Source organism: Rhinatrema bivittatum, chromosome 6 (genome assembly GCF_901001135.1).
Source record: "Rhinatrema bivittatum chromosome 6, aRhiBiv1.1, whole genome shotgun sequence".
NCBI classification, from domain to species: domain Eukaryota; kingdom Metazoa; phylum Chordata; class Amphibia; order Gymnophiona; family Rhinatrematidae; genus Rhinatrema; species Rhinatrema bivittatum.
The window spans coordinates 248116048-248133443 of record NC_042620.1 but is presented as its reverse complement, the minus strand read 5'-3'; the positions used below and the strand labels follow the sequence as shown (position 1 = coordinate 248133443).

The window sequence follows — 17396 nt, the reverse complement described above, 5'->3', positions numbered from 1 at the left end:
CACGCTCAAGACTTCCGCACGGTAGTCCAGACCACTATGCTTGCAAAACTGGACTACTGCAACTCCCTGCTACTCGGCCTCCCGGCCTCCACCATCAAGCCACTCCAGATCCTCCAAAACTCCTTGGCCAGAATCATAACAAATACTCGCAAGACGGACCACATCACCCCTATTTTAAAGGAACTGCACTGGCTACCTATTGCCTTCCGATCTCAATACAAAGCATTGACCATTCTTCATTGCTCACTACACAAATTCAACCACACCTGGCTCGAAGAAATGCCCCACTTCCGCACCTCGAACCGCCCCACAAGAAGTGCCCATGCTGGCACCCTACACACCCCCCTTCCCTCAAGTCTGCACATCTGTCACTCACCAGAGAAAGGGCTATCTCCATAGCTGGTACCTCCCTCTGGAACTCCCTCCCCGCCCCACTCCGTATAGAGCTGTCTCTCACCAAATTCAAAAAAGGAGTCAAAACTTGGCTCTTCAAGCAAGCCTACCCCAACACAAACATAACATAGACCTTAGATCCTCCACAGCCAGCCTCCGCACCTCCACCCCTGCGCCCCCCTCCTCACCTTTCCCTGAATCTTTAGCACGCTAATTTCCCTCCCTGAATCCAGCTTAAGTTAAGACATCAGTATAACATCTGTATAAAGTTCTTTCCCCACATCCCTGCCTCTTTGCTCTCTTAGCCTTTCAAATATCGACTGTACAAAGTTCTTCGCCCCCCCCCCCCCCCAACTCTGCCCTTTTGCTCTCCTAGCCCTTCAAATATCTGTTGTATAATGCCCCTTTTGGTTTTTTTTTTCTTCCCTTTTGAATTTACCTCTTTGTGTTATCAACGATTTGGTTTTTGTTCTCTGTATTTCCTCTTATCAGTTCTTTGTAAGCCGGCATGATGTGCCTTACGAATGTCGGCATAGAAAAGCCGTTAAATAAATAAATAAATACATAAATAAATAAATAAATAAATCTACCACAAGATTTGTTAGGTGACTTGCAATTGATTGTGAATAGCTCTCTCATGGTAGGAGTTTTTCATGTCTCATTAAAGAAAGATATTCGTTTAGAGAAGGCATTATGCATAAATTATCAGCCAGTAACAAATGCCCCATTTTTAGTAAAAGTGATTAAAATACAATTATCTACCGGTAGATATATGGAGGAAAACTGTATTTTAGATGAGAGCCAGTCAGACTTCCGTGTAGGTTTTAGTACAGAGACACTATTTGTGACATTGATTCTATTTGTCAGTTTTTGGATAAGGGTGAAGTAGTGGGGCTAATTATGTTGGATCTGTGTAGCACTTTTGATCTGGTAGATTATGAGATTTTGTTGCAAAGGTATAGAGAGTTGGGATTGCAGGGATATATTTTGAGATGGATCGCCTTTTTAAAGGATAGATTGATGGAGGTTTGTGTGAAAGGAGAGTGTGTGAAACCTTATTGTTTGGATTGTGGGCTTCTGCAGGGGTCTCCTCTATCCCAAATTCTTTTTTTTGTGTGGAAATATGTTTATTAATCGTGTAACCATGACAATATTACAATGTAAATGAACATTACATGGGTAGCAGAATTTTTCTGCAACTATTGGGTCAATTGATTCATAGCTTAGGTTTTAGAGGCTATATTTACACAGATGATGTGCGGCTAGTGTGCTCTTTGGGGAGGAATCCTTTAAAATCTATGGGTAAAATTCAGGAGGATTTGAAGATCTTAGGTGAATGGATGAGTGCAAATAGGTTGATATTGAATAAGAGTAAGACTGTGACTGGATGATTTTTACAACAAATGGGCTGGATAGAGTTTTGCAGATAAAAATTGGGGAGATAAGCTGTGTTCATTCTTCAGAAGTTAGGAATTTGGGGGTTCTATATGACGATAGGTTAACCTTTGACTCCCATATCTCTTTGATGATAAAGAGGATTTTTCTAAAATTAAAACAGATGAAGAGAATTAAGGGATGTGTGAGTTAGGAGATATTTTGGACCATTGTATAAGCATCAGTGACCCCAATATTTGATTACTGTAACGGGATTTTGTTAGGAGTAACAGTGAGAATTTGCGTTGTTTACAAGTAATGTAGAATATGATAGCAATGTTGGTATTTGGTTGCCCAAGAAGGATTAGTGCAAAACCTCTTTTGGCCGAGTTAGATTGGTTACCTGTTAAGGAACGGATCATGTCTAAGATCATGACCCTTATGTTTGAGGCTGATAAAATCCCAAGGTGCAGTTTATTTAAGGAATCGGATACAGAGGCATATACCAATTCGAAATGTATGCTCAGCAGAGGGTATTTTATTTGAAGTGCCAGGGGGGTGAGGCAGGTAAAAGAGAGGGGTTTCGAAAGAAAATGTTTTCAGTATGAGGACCTTTGATGTGGAATTCAGCTTCTTTTTTAATCAGATCGGAGGTTAATTATGCAGCTTTTAGGAAGAAGGCGAAGGCATGGCTGTTTGTGCAAGCTAATCAGTGAAAGGTAGTGCTATTTTATATTTGTATTTTAATGTGTTTTAATTTGCTTAAGTGTTTTATTTAATATGTTGGGAACTGCCTTGATCAGCTTGCTGTTTTGTGCAGCATATAAAAATTGTGAAATAAATACATTTCCTATGTTCCCCCCTTCCTTTAATACTCAGAAGTTAGACTTTATTGCTGATGGAAAATCAATTACAGTTCCAAGCAAGCACAATAAGGTTTTTACAAGAGAGTAGGTACCTTGCAAAAATATATTAGCTCAATATTTACCTTCAAAAGAGAAGGTAATCGACTAAAGGCAAAAAGCTAGGCTATAAGAGATTGTGTGGTGAGCACACAGTCATTTTCTCAGGAGGGAAGGATCTAAGCTACTGACACCATTGAAAATAGACAAGACAGTGGGATCTGGCAATGATATGACAGTTCATTTTAGGAACCTAAGAACTGCACCTCGCAGCTCTATTCAACTTACCAATGGAAACAGACATGGTACTTAGAAACTGGAGAAGAGCATTTATAGTATTGCACCAGAAGGATGGGAGTAAAGAGGAAGCAGAAAACTATATACTTGATAGTCCTATTTTTGTAGTGGGTAAAGTAGTAGAAACCCTGCTAAAGGAAAGAATAATGCAGTACCTTGAACCAGTAGTTTAATGGATCCTAGGCAACATATTGTCACAAGGGGAAAATCTTGCTAAACAAACGTTATTAAATTCTTATAGTTGACCAGACTAGTGAATCAGTGGATACCATAGATGTGTCAGGAAATCCCCAGGCTGAAACATGGGCATCCTCTATAAACTAGTGATCCCTGGGGATCACTCCTTCCAAACATAGATTAGGAACAACAAGAGGCTGAATGAGGCTACTTTAATCTCATTAACCAAAATCCATTATGTCCCAGTATCCTATTTAGAGCACAGCTTCTTAAAAAAATTGGGACATCATGGGTTAATAGCAGGAAAACAAGGCAAGGTCAGGAAACATATAATCCAAGCAAGAGGAGCTCATGGCAGGCAAGGACTGGAGTAAGAATCCAGGAGCTAGGAACACAGAGGACTAGAACAACAAGACAAAGGAGACCATGTAATCAATCAGTCGATGAGTCAGCAAGGAACATTGTCCAAGGTGGGGCGAAAATACTCTGACCAATAAGTGCTGGTCCCTGCTCTGCCAATCAGGAGAGAGAAGCCACACCTGCACATGTAGCACCTGACACAGCCAGTAGAGAGCTGACTGACAGTGCCCAGGAGGGAGATTCACTCTGGAGGCAAGGTGCCCCGGAACCCCAGGGGACCGGATCAAGACTAGCCCATGCCTGACCAAACGAGTTAAACTTGGAATTAATGCAAAAATTATAAGTGGGTAAGAAGTTGGTTAACTGATAGGCTAGAGTAGTCTGTAGTCCATGCTGGTGAAGGAAAAGGATCAGTGCTAGGGCTTCTTCATTGTCTTGATAAGTGACAGGGGTAGAAGGGAAATTGTGCTTGTTTACGAAAATCTGCGGCAGGGAAGACACATCTTTTTTTAAAGATGACTTAAAAAAAAAACTGGAAGAATGATCAATGGTTCATGATAGCACTTTAATCCTAAAAGATTGCAAAAAGATCTAGCACTGCTGGGCCCTTCTCTGTCTTTTTTTTTTTCTTGGTTATCTGGAAGACTAAGTCTGTTATTTGGTCAACCAAATGTACCCAAAGTAACTTTGTTCAGCTACTGCTCAGTATCAGCACTAGCCAAACAATGTGAAATATGCTTCTTTTTATCTGGCTAAATTTAGTGCAGATAATGAGTTGCTTGAACACAAATTTAATCAAGGAACGGGGGCAATATTCAAATCTTGGGTTTTGTCCTGCTAACTCCAAAAGTTATCTGGACAAAGCCTTTGAATATTTACCTCTTTATTTCTAAATGGAAAGTAATTTAATCTTCTATGGTTAATATAATTATGGAATGCTATAAAAATAATATGTTGTGTGATATGTCAATACTAATATGTGGCATTACTGTTTTTATGGCAGCCTTAACGCTAAATTTCCTGACTTTTGTTGATTTATGTAAAATGGTATTATTCAAACACCTATCAAGTAAATTTTAAATCTTCGGCACAGGGAAAAACCGCAAGATACGACGTGGACGGGCTGCGCACCTACCCCAGCATTTTAAAAATCCCACAGCCACGCGTGTATCTCGCGGTATGCACGGAAGAGACTAACTACAGATAAGAAACAATTTAAGGCCTACCTTAAAACCTGTCTTTTTAAATACGCATACACAGAAAATGGACCACAGGTTTAAGTGCATGCACACAGATTTTAAATGCGCGCACACAGATATTTGAACACTGGCAGATGTCAAATCGTCTAATGTTTAGTACTGTCTAATACTTATGTTTTTACTATTTATTAGCTTGTCTCATTTTAGTTATTTCTAATAATACCTTGAGGAATAATTTTATCTCAAATTTTAAATTTTATTTTTTAACAGCTAAACTTTATTATTGTGCTTTTAAACTTTTAGTTGTTATCTCTTATTGATTGTATTTATTATATTTCCTTATTGTTTTAAACTGTAAACCGCTGTGAAGACTAAGGCCAATGTGACGGTATATAAAAAACAATAAACTATAAGAGCTGGCTGTGCAAAAAGGGGCGGGCTGGGGAAAGGCCGGGGGCGAGGTCTGGACGGGGGACAGCGCAATTAGGTTACTGTCCCGGTGAAGTGTGCGCTGACAGTGCGCGCTACTTACTACTGCTCAGGGGAACAGGTAAGTATAAAAACAAAAACACCTAGGTAGAAGGGTTTTAGGCGTCAGGCGAAGAGAGGGAAAGGGCAGAGTAGGTAGGGGGTTAAGGAAGTTCCCTCCCAGTCCGCTCCTTTATTGGAGCGGACCGGGAGGGAACTGGGGAAGGCCCTATCGCATCACCGCACGTTTCAACTAAAATTTACCCCGCTTTGCGCACGCAGGTAGCCGATTTTATAGCATGCCGTGTGGACACCTGCACGGCCCTTTTAAAATTTACCTCTCAATTTGTAAAATACTATCTTCAGAGACATGTCACAGATATTTGTCATGTATACATCATTCACTATAAACTTGAGGCTTTTCTTTTCTTATATTATTGTATCTGATTCCTCTTCCAGCTACATCTGATTGCTCTAAATACCCCTCTCAGTGGCAGCATGCGCTCTATCCGTGGTGTGGATTTCCAGTGTTTTGAACAGGCCAGAGTCGCCGGCCTAAAGGGCACATTCCGTGCTTTCCTCTCCTCCCGGCTGCAAGATCTATACAGCATTGTTCGTCGAGCAGACAGGACTTCTGTGCCCATTGTGAACCTCAAGGTACATTTCATATTCCTCACTGTTCTGTTAGTGCCGCAACATGCATTGCAGGGTGTCTCGTATACCTTACTTTTCTACTGTACAGTTACATGACCAACGATTATCATATACCAGCTAAGCTAATTAGAAAAACCTTAAGGAGGTATAAAGATGTAGAGAAGGGATGGAGGTGCTTCCTTATGAGGAAAGTATCAAACTAGGCCTCTTATAAAATCGGGTGTACATTTGTGTGCGCCGGGTAGCACTCACAAATGTACCCCGCGTGCTTAAATTTTAAAATCGGCCCCTTTATGTTCTGATTAGGCTTATTATAACATGTGTTGGGTGTGGACTTGACCCTCTGAAAGCCCTAAAACATTAATGCCCTTCCTATTAGGAGAATACCTCACCTCACTCATATGCAAAACATAACGGGACCCTCACCAAATAAAGAATAGAGAAAACCATACAATAGAAATACAAACATGCAGACAAAAACTGAACTGGAAACTGCAATAAGCCAGACTCTATGCATTGCAAGATGAGCAGAGAGGAAGTGCTAACAATGCCAGTGTTGAATACTGTGGGCCGACACATGAGGAGAAGCTGCGGGATGGGCTGCTCTGGGGTCAGTCATGTGGAATGCAGGCCTCCTGGTTCTTCTGCCGCTGGTGGGATTGGGTCTACCAGGGGCCGCACAGGCATCCTGCTTCTTCCGCCACCAGTGGGATCGGGTCCACCAACGGCTGCATGTGTGTTTCCCTGCTCACGACGCTGTCCCCCCAGGTGTGCCACCCTGTGCAATTGCACAGTTTGCACATCTAGTAGTGCAGGGCCTGTCCAAGAATATCAAATTTGCTTACCGTAAATGATCTCCATAAACAGTAGAATGAATTAGCCATTACACATGGGTGACATCTCTCTAAGCTGAGAGTTTTTGCTCTCCTGAGAATGTGCAGGAATTGTCTCCTGAAGTCCCTCAGTGGATAATAGTGCTAAGTCTAGCTAAGAAGTCGACTCTCCAGGGAGATGGGCAGGTATTTAACAAGGCTAATTCATCCTACTGTCTACAGAGAACACTGTTTACAGGAAGCAAATGTGCTTCCATTGACAAGCAGGACTGAACTAGCCATGACACATGAGGAGTCCCAGGCTGAGGGTTGCAATGAAAGATTTACTTCAAAAGCAACCTGAATTCCACCAGGGAGAGAAGAATTCTGGGTAAACAGATTTCGCAAAACTGCTTGTCCAAATTTACTGTCACATTTTGATAAATTGCACAGACAGTAATGAGATGGAAAGGTGTGTACAGATGGTTAAAGTTGCAGCTTTGAAGATGTCTTCAACAGTTACAGCTCTCAGATGAAGCACTGAAGCTGCCATGCCTCCTATTTGATGCTGCTAGGGCAAAACAATGTGCATTGCAGTCTGCCAGCCGATTGGATAATGTTTGGCTACTATTCTACCCAGCCGGTTAGGATCATAAAAGACAAATCGCTGCAAGGCCTGACAAAGCAGTTGAGTTCTTTTCCTGTAATAAGCCAAGGCGTTTATGCAGTTTAAGGAATGAAGGGCTTCTTCACTTTCATGGCTTAATTAACATGAAAAGCTTATACAGCCTTTGATAAAAACTTTGCGTGCAGAACACCACTATTGTCAAAGCCTTGCATATAAGGAGAGTAATGAACCAAAGAGGTTGATTTTAAAAACATTGTTTGTGCAAAAATTCCCAAATATGAGTATAAGTGGGCCACGCGTAAGCAACATGGGTTTTAAAAAGCCACGGATATGCACATATGTACCTGTTCATGCGTGAAAAATAAGAGGGTGGAAAAGAGTAGGGAATTAGCATTCCAGGGCTGGGCCAACACTTACATGTGTAACTCCGTATTTTAAATTGGAAACCACAGCGCACGTAGGCTTGCTAGCCGTGTAACTTTACTGCTGCTCCCGATGGAGGAGCAAGTCTGTAGATCTCGAGTTTTAGGACTCATAGGACAGGATGAGGAATCCAGAACAACTAGGGGGCATGCAGGATGAAGAACCAGAGGGGTTTGGAAGACCTCGATATTAACTGGACAAACTGGTGGACTAATTGTAAAAACCGAGAATGCCCTTTGCACAAGTATGTTTTAAAATATGTTAACATACGCATGTAAAAGCCGACAAAATCCTATGGAAGACATTCACTCTAGCTTTGTTCAAGTAACCTCTTAAAATTAGGAGCATACTTACACGTAGTTGGTGTATTTTGAAATGTGCGTGCATTTAAAAGTACAGGTTATCTTGCGTGCCAGTACATGCAAGTAGGGGCACACGTGCACATTTTAAAAATAGCCTGAAAGCCAGGAATTCACTTACTCTTCTGGCTGATATGATTGCGACTAGGAATAATATCTTTCATGTGAGAAACTTGAGAGAAGCCATCTCCAAAGTTTCAAACGGAGACTTTGTTAGCTATTCCAAAAACACATTCAGAACCCATCGGACAGGAGGTTTAACAACTGGAGGTTTGGCGTGCATCATGAACTTCCAAATTGAGATTTACCCTTAACTTGGAAGTGGTAAACTGATATAGCACTAAAATGAACTCTCACCGATGACGTACTGAGGCCTGAAGAAGATACTGAAAGTATTTAAGTAGGTCTTTTGATTTGCATGTGAAGTCAGCAGACACTAGAATGAGAATTTTTTCCTCTTAAATCTATAAGCTCTTCTAGTAGACAATTTCCAGGCAGACACTTCTATATCTTCAACCTCTTTGAGCAAGGCAAAGTGTGTGATCAGTGAGCATTCAACATGCATGCTGTCAGATTGAAAGTTCAGATGATATAAATGTTCTTCCTCTTGAGTTAGCAAAGATACATGTTCCCCAAGATTGATCAGAGGGGCACTGGATAGCTGTACCAGGTAAGCAACCAAACTTGTCTGGACCATGCTGGAGTAATAAGAATCAATCTGGTCTGGTCCTTGAAAACCTTTTGTACTATCTTGTCAATCAGTGGAATTGGTGAGAAAGCATACATGAGATCTGCATAAATGAAATTTCAGACCTATTAGTAAAAATGTGTAACTTATCATTAAAATCATCCATTATACCTGAAGACTGAAAGAAGGCCAATGTAACCAATATTTAAAAAGGGCACCGGGGTGATCCAGGAAATTATAGACCAATGAGCCTGACTTCAGTGCCAGGAAAAATAGTAGAAACTGTTTTAAAGAACAAAATCACAGAAAATATAGACATACATGGTTTAATGGAACACAGCCAGCATAGATTTTCCCAAGGGATGTCTTGCCTCACAAATCAGCTATTTTTTTTGAAGGGGTGAATAAATGTGGATAAAGGTGTTGACAAAGTCCCTCATGAGAGGCTTCCAGCAAAATTAAAAAGTCATGGAATAGGAGGCAATGTCCTTTTGTGGATTGCAAACTGGTTAAACTCAGGAAACAGAGTAGGATTAAATAGTCAGTTTTCTAGGTAGAAAAATGTAAACAATGGAGTGCCTCAGGGATCTGTACTTGGACCGGTGCTTTTCAATATATTTATAAATGATCTGGAAAGGGATATGATGAGTGAGGTGATCAAATTTGCAGATGACACAAAATTATTCAGGGTAGTTAAATCACAAGCAGAATGTGATAAATTGCAGGAAGACCTTGACATCAAGAAATGGGAACAAACTATTAGCATCAGTAAGAGTATGAAAAGAAGTTCTCTGCATGCATCGACGCTGTTGGATTACTGTCGCTTCAAACGAATCCCAAGAGGGCTACGGGTTAATAAACCACCGAGCATGTTTCGAGACGATTCCACTTTTATGAATTGTTGGGAAGCAATTCTCAACAAATGCTCTTTAGATCTAATGATACTTATCATCAAGACCTCTAAACAAAGAGAAGAAAAATTGAAGAGTGAACTTGATGAGCATTTGGACTATGATGCATATAGGGAAAAGTAACCCATGCAATAATTACACAAAGTTAGGTTCCATATTAGGAGTTACCACTCAGGAAAAAGATCTAGGCCTCATAGTGGATAATACATTCAAATTGTCGGCTTAATATGCTGTGGCAGTCAAAAAAACAAACAGAATATTAGGAATTATTAAGAAGAAAATGGTGAATATAATGGAGAATGTCATAATGCTGTTGTATTGCTCAATGGTGAGAGCACACTTTGAATACTGTGTGCAATTTGGGTCACTGAGGAATTAAAAAAAGATATAGTTGCACTGGAGAAGTACAAAGAAGGACGATCAAAATGATAAAGAGGATTGAATGGCTCCCAAAAGAGGAACAGATAAAGAGGTTAGGACTGTTTAGCTTGAAGAGACAGCTGAGGGAGGATTGATAGGTCTATAAAGTTTATGAGAGGACTAGATTGGGTAAATGTGAATCAGTTATTTACTCTTTTAGATAATACAACTAGGGGCAGGCAAAGAAGTTAGCAAGTAGCACATTTAAAACAAATCATTGAAAAATCTTTTTCACTCAATGCACTATTAAGGTCTGGAATTCATTACTGGAGAATGTGGTTAGGGCAATTAATGTTGCTTGGTTTAAAAAAGGTTTAGATAAGTTTCTGAAGGAGAAGTCCATAAGCTGCTATTAATCAAGTTGATTTAGGGAATAGCCACTGCTTGTTGCTGGCATTAGTAGCACAGGATCTATTTATTGTATGGGTACTTTCCAGGTATTTGTAATCTGGATTGGCCACTGCTGGAAACAGGATTCTGAGCTTGATGGACTGGTCAGATCCAGTATGGCAATGGCAATTTCTTATGTTTTTATGTTCTTAATCTGGTGTCTCTAGGTGAAAGCCCCAATTCCAGTAGACTGTATTATGAAATTGCCATGGTAATTGGTGGGGTGAAATTCATTATATCACCTTCCGCCCCATGGATACACTTCTTTGTATTAGTAAAGTGGAAAACATTGAGCAGGCATCGACAATGGGGCAGCTTGTTTCATCTCTTGGAGCAATATTGACGTCGAGTCTCAATGAATTGCATGCTCTGGTGCTAAGTGCATTGACAGGCCAATGCAATACCGTGCGCTCAGGCTAGCACACAGGTTACCCACGGTTGGACGCAGGTTTTGGATGCCTGTCCATAACCCTTATGCAATAAGGGGATTAGCGCATCCAAAATGCATGTCCAAACCAGCGCGTAGCTAATAGCGCTCATCACATATAAATGCCATGTTGATGAGGCTATTAGCTATTACCCCCTTACACGCACACAACGCACACATTTTTAACCTCAAAAATTAACACTAGCCCCAGAGCTGGCATCAAGTCTTGAGGAGCCCCAAAAGTGAACAGAAAAGCAGAAAATACTGCTTTTCTGTAGTTCTCTGACTTAATGTCGTGGCGATATTAAGTCGGAGGAATCAAAAAAAGGAGTAACCTAAAAAAAAATTTTTTTTTAAAAGGAGGTCAGGTTAGGAAAATAGATGCTCAATTAATTAGCATCCATTTTCCTAACCTGTGCACAGCCACTTCTCCTTGGCACCCAAAGTCATGGATGCGCTAATGACGCAACATTTATCCCTAGTGCGTCCTTTTTAGTGTGGTGGCTCATTTGTCTATTGCATTGAGTACCCATGACTGGCGATTGTGTGCACGTTGAAAAAAAGTGCACCCATTTTGGTTGCATGTTTTTAGCGCATCAGTATTGCATCAGCCTGTGCGTGTGTTGAGGATATAAGTGTTGTGGCTTTGTGTGTTGGTGACTTTGATGAAGTCCTGTGTGTCGATAGCACTAAAGAACAGTTCATCGATGGTACCAGAGCTGTCTGCGTTGACGGTACCTGGGCCAAAGAATAGTGCATCAGCTACATCGCCAGCTTCAATCTATGCTTTTTTAGTTTTTGGTTTGCTTGATCCCGAATACCCAGCCTTTTCTGCCTTTGGAGGAGGCCTCTTAGAAGAACTCCTACTCAAGTCTACACCTGGGGAGCAAGAAGAGGTTCCACTCTGGGGTGAGGAGAGACTACAGCTCCTCAGAGTCTTACGCAGTTCTTCCATTTTCCAGGCACTCGATTTTTGTGCCTGCAGTAATATGCAGCCCTTGATACAGTCCCAAGCAGCAGTAGCCTAGCTGGTCTTTGAAACCACTTACTGTGGGTTTATGGAACTAGACATCCTGTGAAGAGATCTTTTTTTTTTTTTGTAGTACTGAAAAGTGCTTTCTCCTAGGACAAGCAGGATGGTAGGGTGACATCATCCGATGGAGCCTGGCTCGGAAAACTTTGACTGGCAAACTGAGCATGTTCATCCTGCTGCTATCTGCACGTCCACGCGAGGTCCCCCTTCAGTCTCTTCTTTTCTGCAGTGCAGTAGCCTCGCGGTTGTGGAGCTGCAACTCTTTGAAATTGTGTTACAACTTTTTCGGGTGTTTTTTTTTGCGTCGAGTCTGCCTTTGCGGTCGGTATTCCTCTGTTCTGGTAGGTATCCTCGTTTTCTGTCTTTTCTGTCATTCTTTGTGGTCTATTCCCGACCCTTGCACTGTCGTGCCTGTCGGCCATTGACCACATGCTGACCTCTTTTTTGATGGCTTCATCAGGTTTTCAACGGTGTCCCCAGTGCCCACAGACCATGTCCATCATGGATCCGCACGAGGTCTGTATCCTTTGCCTGGGATCCTCGCACGTTGTCTGCGGGTGCCATGGAGAAGCTCTTCAGGACGCCAAAATCTTCCACTCCTTCTTCGTTGTCCTTGACGCTCAGGATTGCAGGGACCTGTCTCCGGCTCTTCCTCTGGCGATCCCACTATCCAGCATTCCAAAGGATCAGGGAGAGGGAGATCAATCCTCGGTGGTCTCTCCCCTCCCGCAGACCTCAGGGTCATAGACATCCTCGGCGCTGGGAAAAGACCAGGCCAAGCACCGGAAGTCCAGAAAGCATCGACACCGGCCACCATCTCAACACAGTTCCGGTTCCAGAGCGACATTGGCAGTGACCGATCTTCCATCGAAGCATCACTGGCCACCAGAAGCCCCATCCTCTGGTACGCCCAGCAGCCCGAGTCTTTCCCCACCGACTCTGGTGCAGGGCACCGTGCCACCTCAGGATCCAGAGGGTGTGCCAGCAACGCCTCATCCCCCTCCATCAGTCCTGATGATGGCTCAGGACCTCCAGGAGAAGTTGGACCACAGGGTGCAGTCAGCGGTGCTCAAAGCACTCCAGAGTGTTGAGCTGCCGGCGCCACCAGCCCCCATACCAGGGCCCAAGCCTCTGCCATCGATGCTCGCATCTCTACTGTAACGTCTGGACATCCTTCTTAGTGCCCTACCGATGCAACCGGTGCCCGAGACGCCTTCAATGCCTCCTCGGCCACTGGAGCGATCCCGATTCCCGGGTCCTCCGAGGAAGATGAGGCCTCGGAGAACGGGCACCCTTGCCTGCTGTTCCCCGGGCCACCACCGGTTCCTTCCAGTTTACCCCTCGATGCCGGGGGTTCCATCGATGCCGTCAGTGACCCCACAGCCTCTGGCACCCTTGGGGTCCAGGTCAGCTGTCCCTTATGGCCCCCACCCTCGGCGCCTGGACCCCAGTGAGGAGGAGGGTCCTTATGTACCATGGGACGATGACTCTTCTGACCCATCCTCGCAGTTTTCTGATGACCCTCTCTCGGAGCCTCCCCGCCGGAGGAGCAATGTCGATCTCCACCCGAAGACCTGACGTTTGTGAGCTTTGTAAGGGCAATGGCAGAGGCCATCCCCTTCCAGCTCCTGTCAGAGGAAGACATCCGTCATAAGTTGCTGGAGGTTCTCCAGTTCATCGATGCTAATTTTCCTCGTAGTTCGGGGAAAATCAGTTTCAGGGTTCGGGGCCCCCCACCCACGCCGAATTAGGCAGGTGGAAATGGCCTACTTTGTGATAAATGAATGCAAATCTCTAGGAGCCAATGCAAGCACGTAATATAACACATAACCAAAACTGTATGGTTTGACATCCGAACGACGTTTATAAAGCCTACAATATCTGTTAATCACAAGAACCTTTTGGAAACTCTGTTAAACATCGAAACTTTGTAAACCGTTGTGATGGCGAAACCGAACGACGGTATATAAAACTTGATAAATAAAATAAATAAATAAACTAAATAAGTCTAGCTATCTATATATAAAGTTCATACAAAGCAAAGCAGGTGAAACCAGCAGAAGTTTAAACTTGGAGAAACAGAAAAAAAAAATCTGTTGTATACCTCAAGTTAAACTTCTCATTTCTTAGCATCTGTCTTTCTGTTATCTTACTATTCAGGAGCAGGTATTCTTAGGAAGGGTAATTTTTGGCAGTCCATGAAGAGCTAAAGTTTGCATGGGCATAATCTACACAGACTTTAGCCTGAATTTTCAAAGCAGAATTTTATTCTGCACAGAACCCAGGACACTCATTTACACCTGTTCGTTAGCGAGTGTAAATGTGTGCGAGTAGATTTACATCCCTACTTTTGAAAATGAAAAGTATGCTCGTAAATGCTACCCCTTCCTCACCTCCATGCCCCAGAACGTGTCTTTGCAGTTCATATAAAAGTATGAACAGAATTGCTGCTTCACATGGGACCTGCGGGCAATTTTCAAAAGTCCTTTTATGTGCATAAAACTGTGCTTTTTGCATGTAAATGCTTTTGAAAATTCATCCCTAAGGGGGGGGGGGGGGCACAGATATACGTGGTCATCTTATGCATGGGGACTGTGCTCCAGCAACAGATTTCTTAATCTTAGTACAGAAAATTATGGTTCATAAAAAATGCATGTAGATATTTCTAAGGCAGGGGATTATAGTCCAGCAGCAGAAATTATAGGTCTCATTTATTTTGTTTTCTTTCTAGGATGAGATACTCTTCGATAACTGGGAATCTCTGTTCTCAAATTCTGAAGCTCAGCTCAGAGCTGGGGTACGAATCTACTCATTTGATGGAAGAGATGTCTTGAGAGATGCAAACTGGTGGGTTACAAAATGTTAAAAGCACAACTAATGGTGCTACACTGTACTAATTCCTGTATAGTGTGTTAGTCTGTATATTTCTGTGTATCATTGTGAGCTACAAATAGTTACCTGACAATTCTTTTCTGTTAGTGTTATACCATATTGGACCAGATGGCAGAATACTACCTGCCAGGGTCAGATCAATAGCTTTTAGGACATTTTAAGGCTTTTTTCCCCTTCTCCTATCATGGAGATGTCACTTCCTCCCCAGCACCAGTCCAACTGACTTGTTTAGCAGAGAACTCCTTACATAAAATGAAATTTTAAACAACATAGTGGGGGTCAGTGTTCAGATGGTTTGTCCAGATAAGTTTGAGACTTAGCTGGACCAATAGTGGTTTTTACATTTTTCCACTGCTCTAAATGCCTTCAACTTATCTGGCTGACTATTTAGCGAGACAATAGTTATTTGGAAATGTTCTGGAGCAGAGTTTAGCTGGATAACTTATCTGACTAAATCTATCCATTTCCAGAGAGCAGTGTAGAAATTAGCTGGCTAAGTTTATCCGGCTATATCAGCAGAGCATCTACTTGAAAATGCTTCACTAAATATTTGTGACAATTTATTCAGCTAACTTTAGAAGCTGTGGTGCTGAATATTGACCAACAAACATTATTTAACCACAGCAGAAAGATCAGGATATACATTGTACACCCCTGTTATATGTAAACCGGCATGATGTGTTTGCAACATGAATGCCGGTATATAAAAATTTTAAATAAATAAATAAATAAATATATAGAGTAGTTTATTCATTCTGGTGTGAGATTAACAGCAAAGAATTGTTGGGTAAGTAATTCTGTTTTGCTGTACCTTTGACTAAACCAGATTAACCTGCCATGGTAATCCCTTTCTAGAGAGGACCAATTCTGACCTAGAAAACTCTGCATCTAAAAGATGCATCTACAGATGCCCACTTGTCAATGTGCTAATGTTTAGTGCACAGTAACACTGAGTTCCAGGCAGTTGCCATATACAGTAAAAAAAAATCCATTAGAAAGGTCTCTGATCTTGCTGCCTGAGAGGTAGTTATAGCCCTAGTAGAATGAGTTTTCATGAATTCAGTCCTTATCTTGCAGGATTCAAAGATACAGTTCTTTGCCAGTCTGACAATGTAAGATTTAAAGGCAAATTTTCTTCTTTAATTTGACCCATAGCTCACAAATAGCCATTTTAAGGAATGGAGGTCTATGTAAGTAAAAAACTTCAAAACATATTTTGACGTTAGTTACATTTTAACTCTGGCTTAGCATCAGGAGAAACAGTATCTCTTGATTCAGGTGGAAGGCTGAGTTAACCATTGGTGCAAAATAGGGGTTGATAACTCCCAACACATGACAGTTTTCCTTGGAGTGTTGCCCCCTGCTGCTTAGAGCTGGAGATCTTGGCTGAGCAAGACTGCCTTAAGTAGACCCCAGTCTGGTGCTGGTCCTAGGCTTGCCCTGCATTAGCAGTATGAACTACCCTCAACAAGACTGCCCCCCCACTTTCAATAAGTGGGAACCTACCAGGTGATAGTTGTGTTCTGGGAGAATAGGAATTTTACTGTCTCTGGCCGAGCTAACTTAGCAGACACTAACAACATCCAAGTTAGCAAAAAGACCTTTTCTTTGACAGGCACTCTTTGAATGTTTTATTCTGATATTAGAAGTTATGAGATGAAGTAGAGAGTAAAAACAGAAGAGAGGCAAAACCTCAGTGGCCAGCAAAATAACGGGCCGATACAGTAAAATCACAGGAGAGCGGGCGCTTGCCCGCTCTCCTGTGCGCGCGATACAGTATTTTAATTTATTAAAATTAGGGCCGGCGGTAAAAAGAGGCGCTAGGGACACTAGCGCGTCCCTAGCGCCGGAGCGCACTGTACTGTATCGGCCTGTAAATTAGCTGGTATTTCTCATCAGTAGGTGGTTACATGACTACCAAACCTCAATAGGATTCTTTCAGTCCTGAATCCATTAACGTTAATTCTGAAACCTCAAAGATTGCGCTATTTATTTTTAGACATGTGTGCAGAATTTGACACTGTGAATGGGTCAGTAGACTTGAGTGAGATTGGTCTTGCTGATGAAGCTTTGGCCTGGTTTTTCTTCTTTTCTATTTGAGCATTCTTTTCAAGCTGAGTGGGATAGAATTTCTAACGCGATGGAGCCAGAATGGCTCCATCGCGTTCTGGCTCCATCGCGTTAGATGGAGCCAGAACGCGTTAGATGGAGCCAGAACGCGATGGAGCCAGAACGCGATGGAGCCAGAATGGAGCCCCTCAGGGCTCCATTCTGGCTCCATTATTGTTCAATATTTTTCTCTCTCCTTTGGCCACTTTGATTCAGGAGTTGGGCTTTCGTCCTTCATTCTGTGTGGATGACTAACAGATATTGGCTTTTTCAAATTGAAGGATCCCATAGATTTGTCTCTCTTTAATAATTGTTTGGACAGGGTGGCCACCTGGCTTATAAATCATAAACTACAAGTGAACTCTTCTAAATCTAAAGCAGTTTGGTTTAGCGCTAAGTCTTCTCCTACAGTGGCTGCACCTATGATATCAGGAATACCTATTCCTGTAAAACCTATCGCAATTTCTTTGGATGTAGAAC

At 42.3% G+C, this 17396-nt stretch overlaps 1 protein-coding gene across 1 annotated transcript in view; it reads left to right on the top strand.

Annotated features, from left to right (window-relative positions):
* The window catches only part of COL18A1 (collagen type XVIII alpha 1 chain), a 352734-nt gene that overhangs the window by 325975 nt on the left and 9363 nt on the right, over positions 1-17396 (top strand). Inside the window, exons 38-39 of the mRNA XM_029606745.1 lie at positions 5630-5827; positions 14647-14762. Of these exons, the coding sequence (XP_029462605.1) occupies positions 5630-5827; positions 14647-14762 (314 nt within the window). The remainder of the gene's footprint in view (positions 1-5629; positions 5828-14646; positions 14763-17396) is intronic.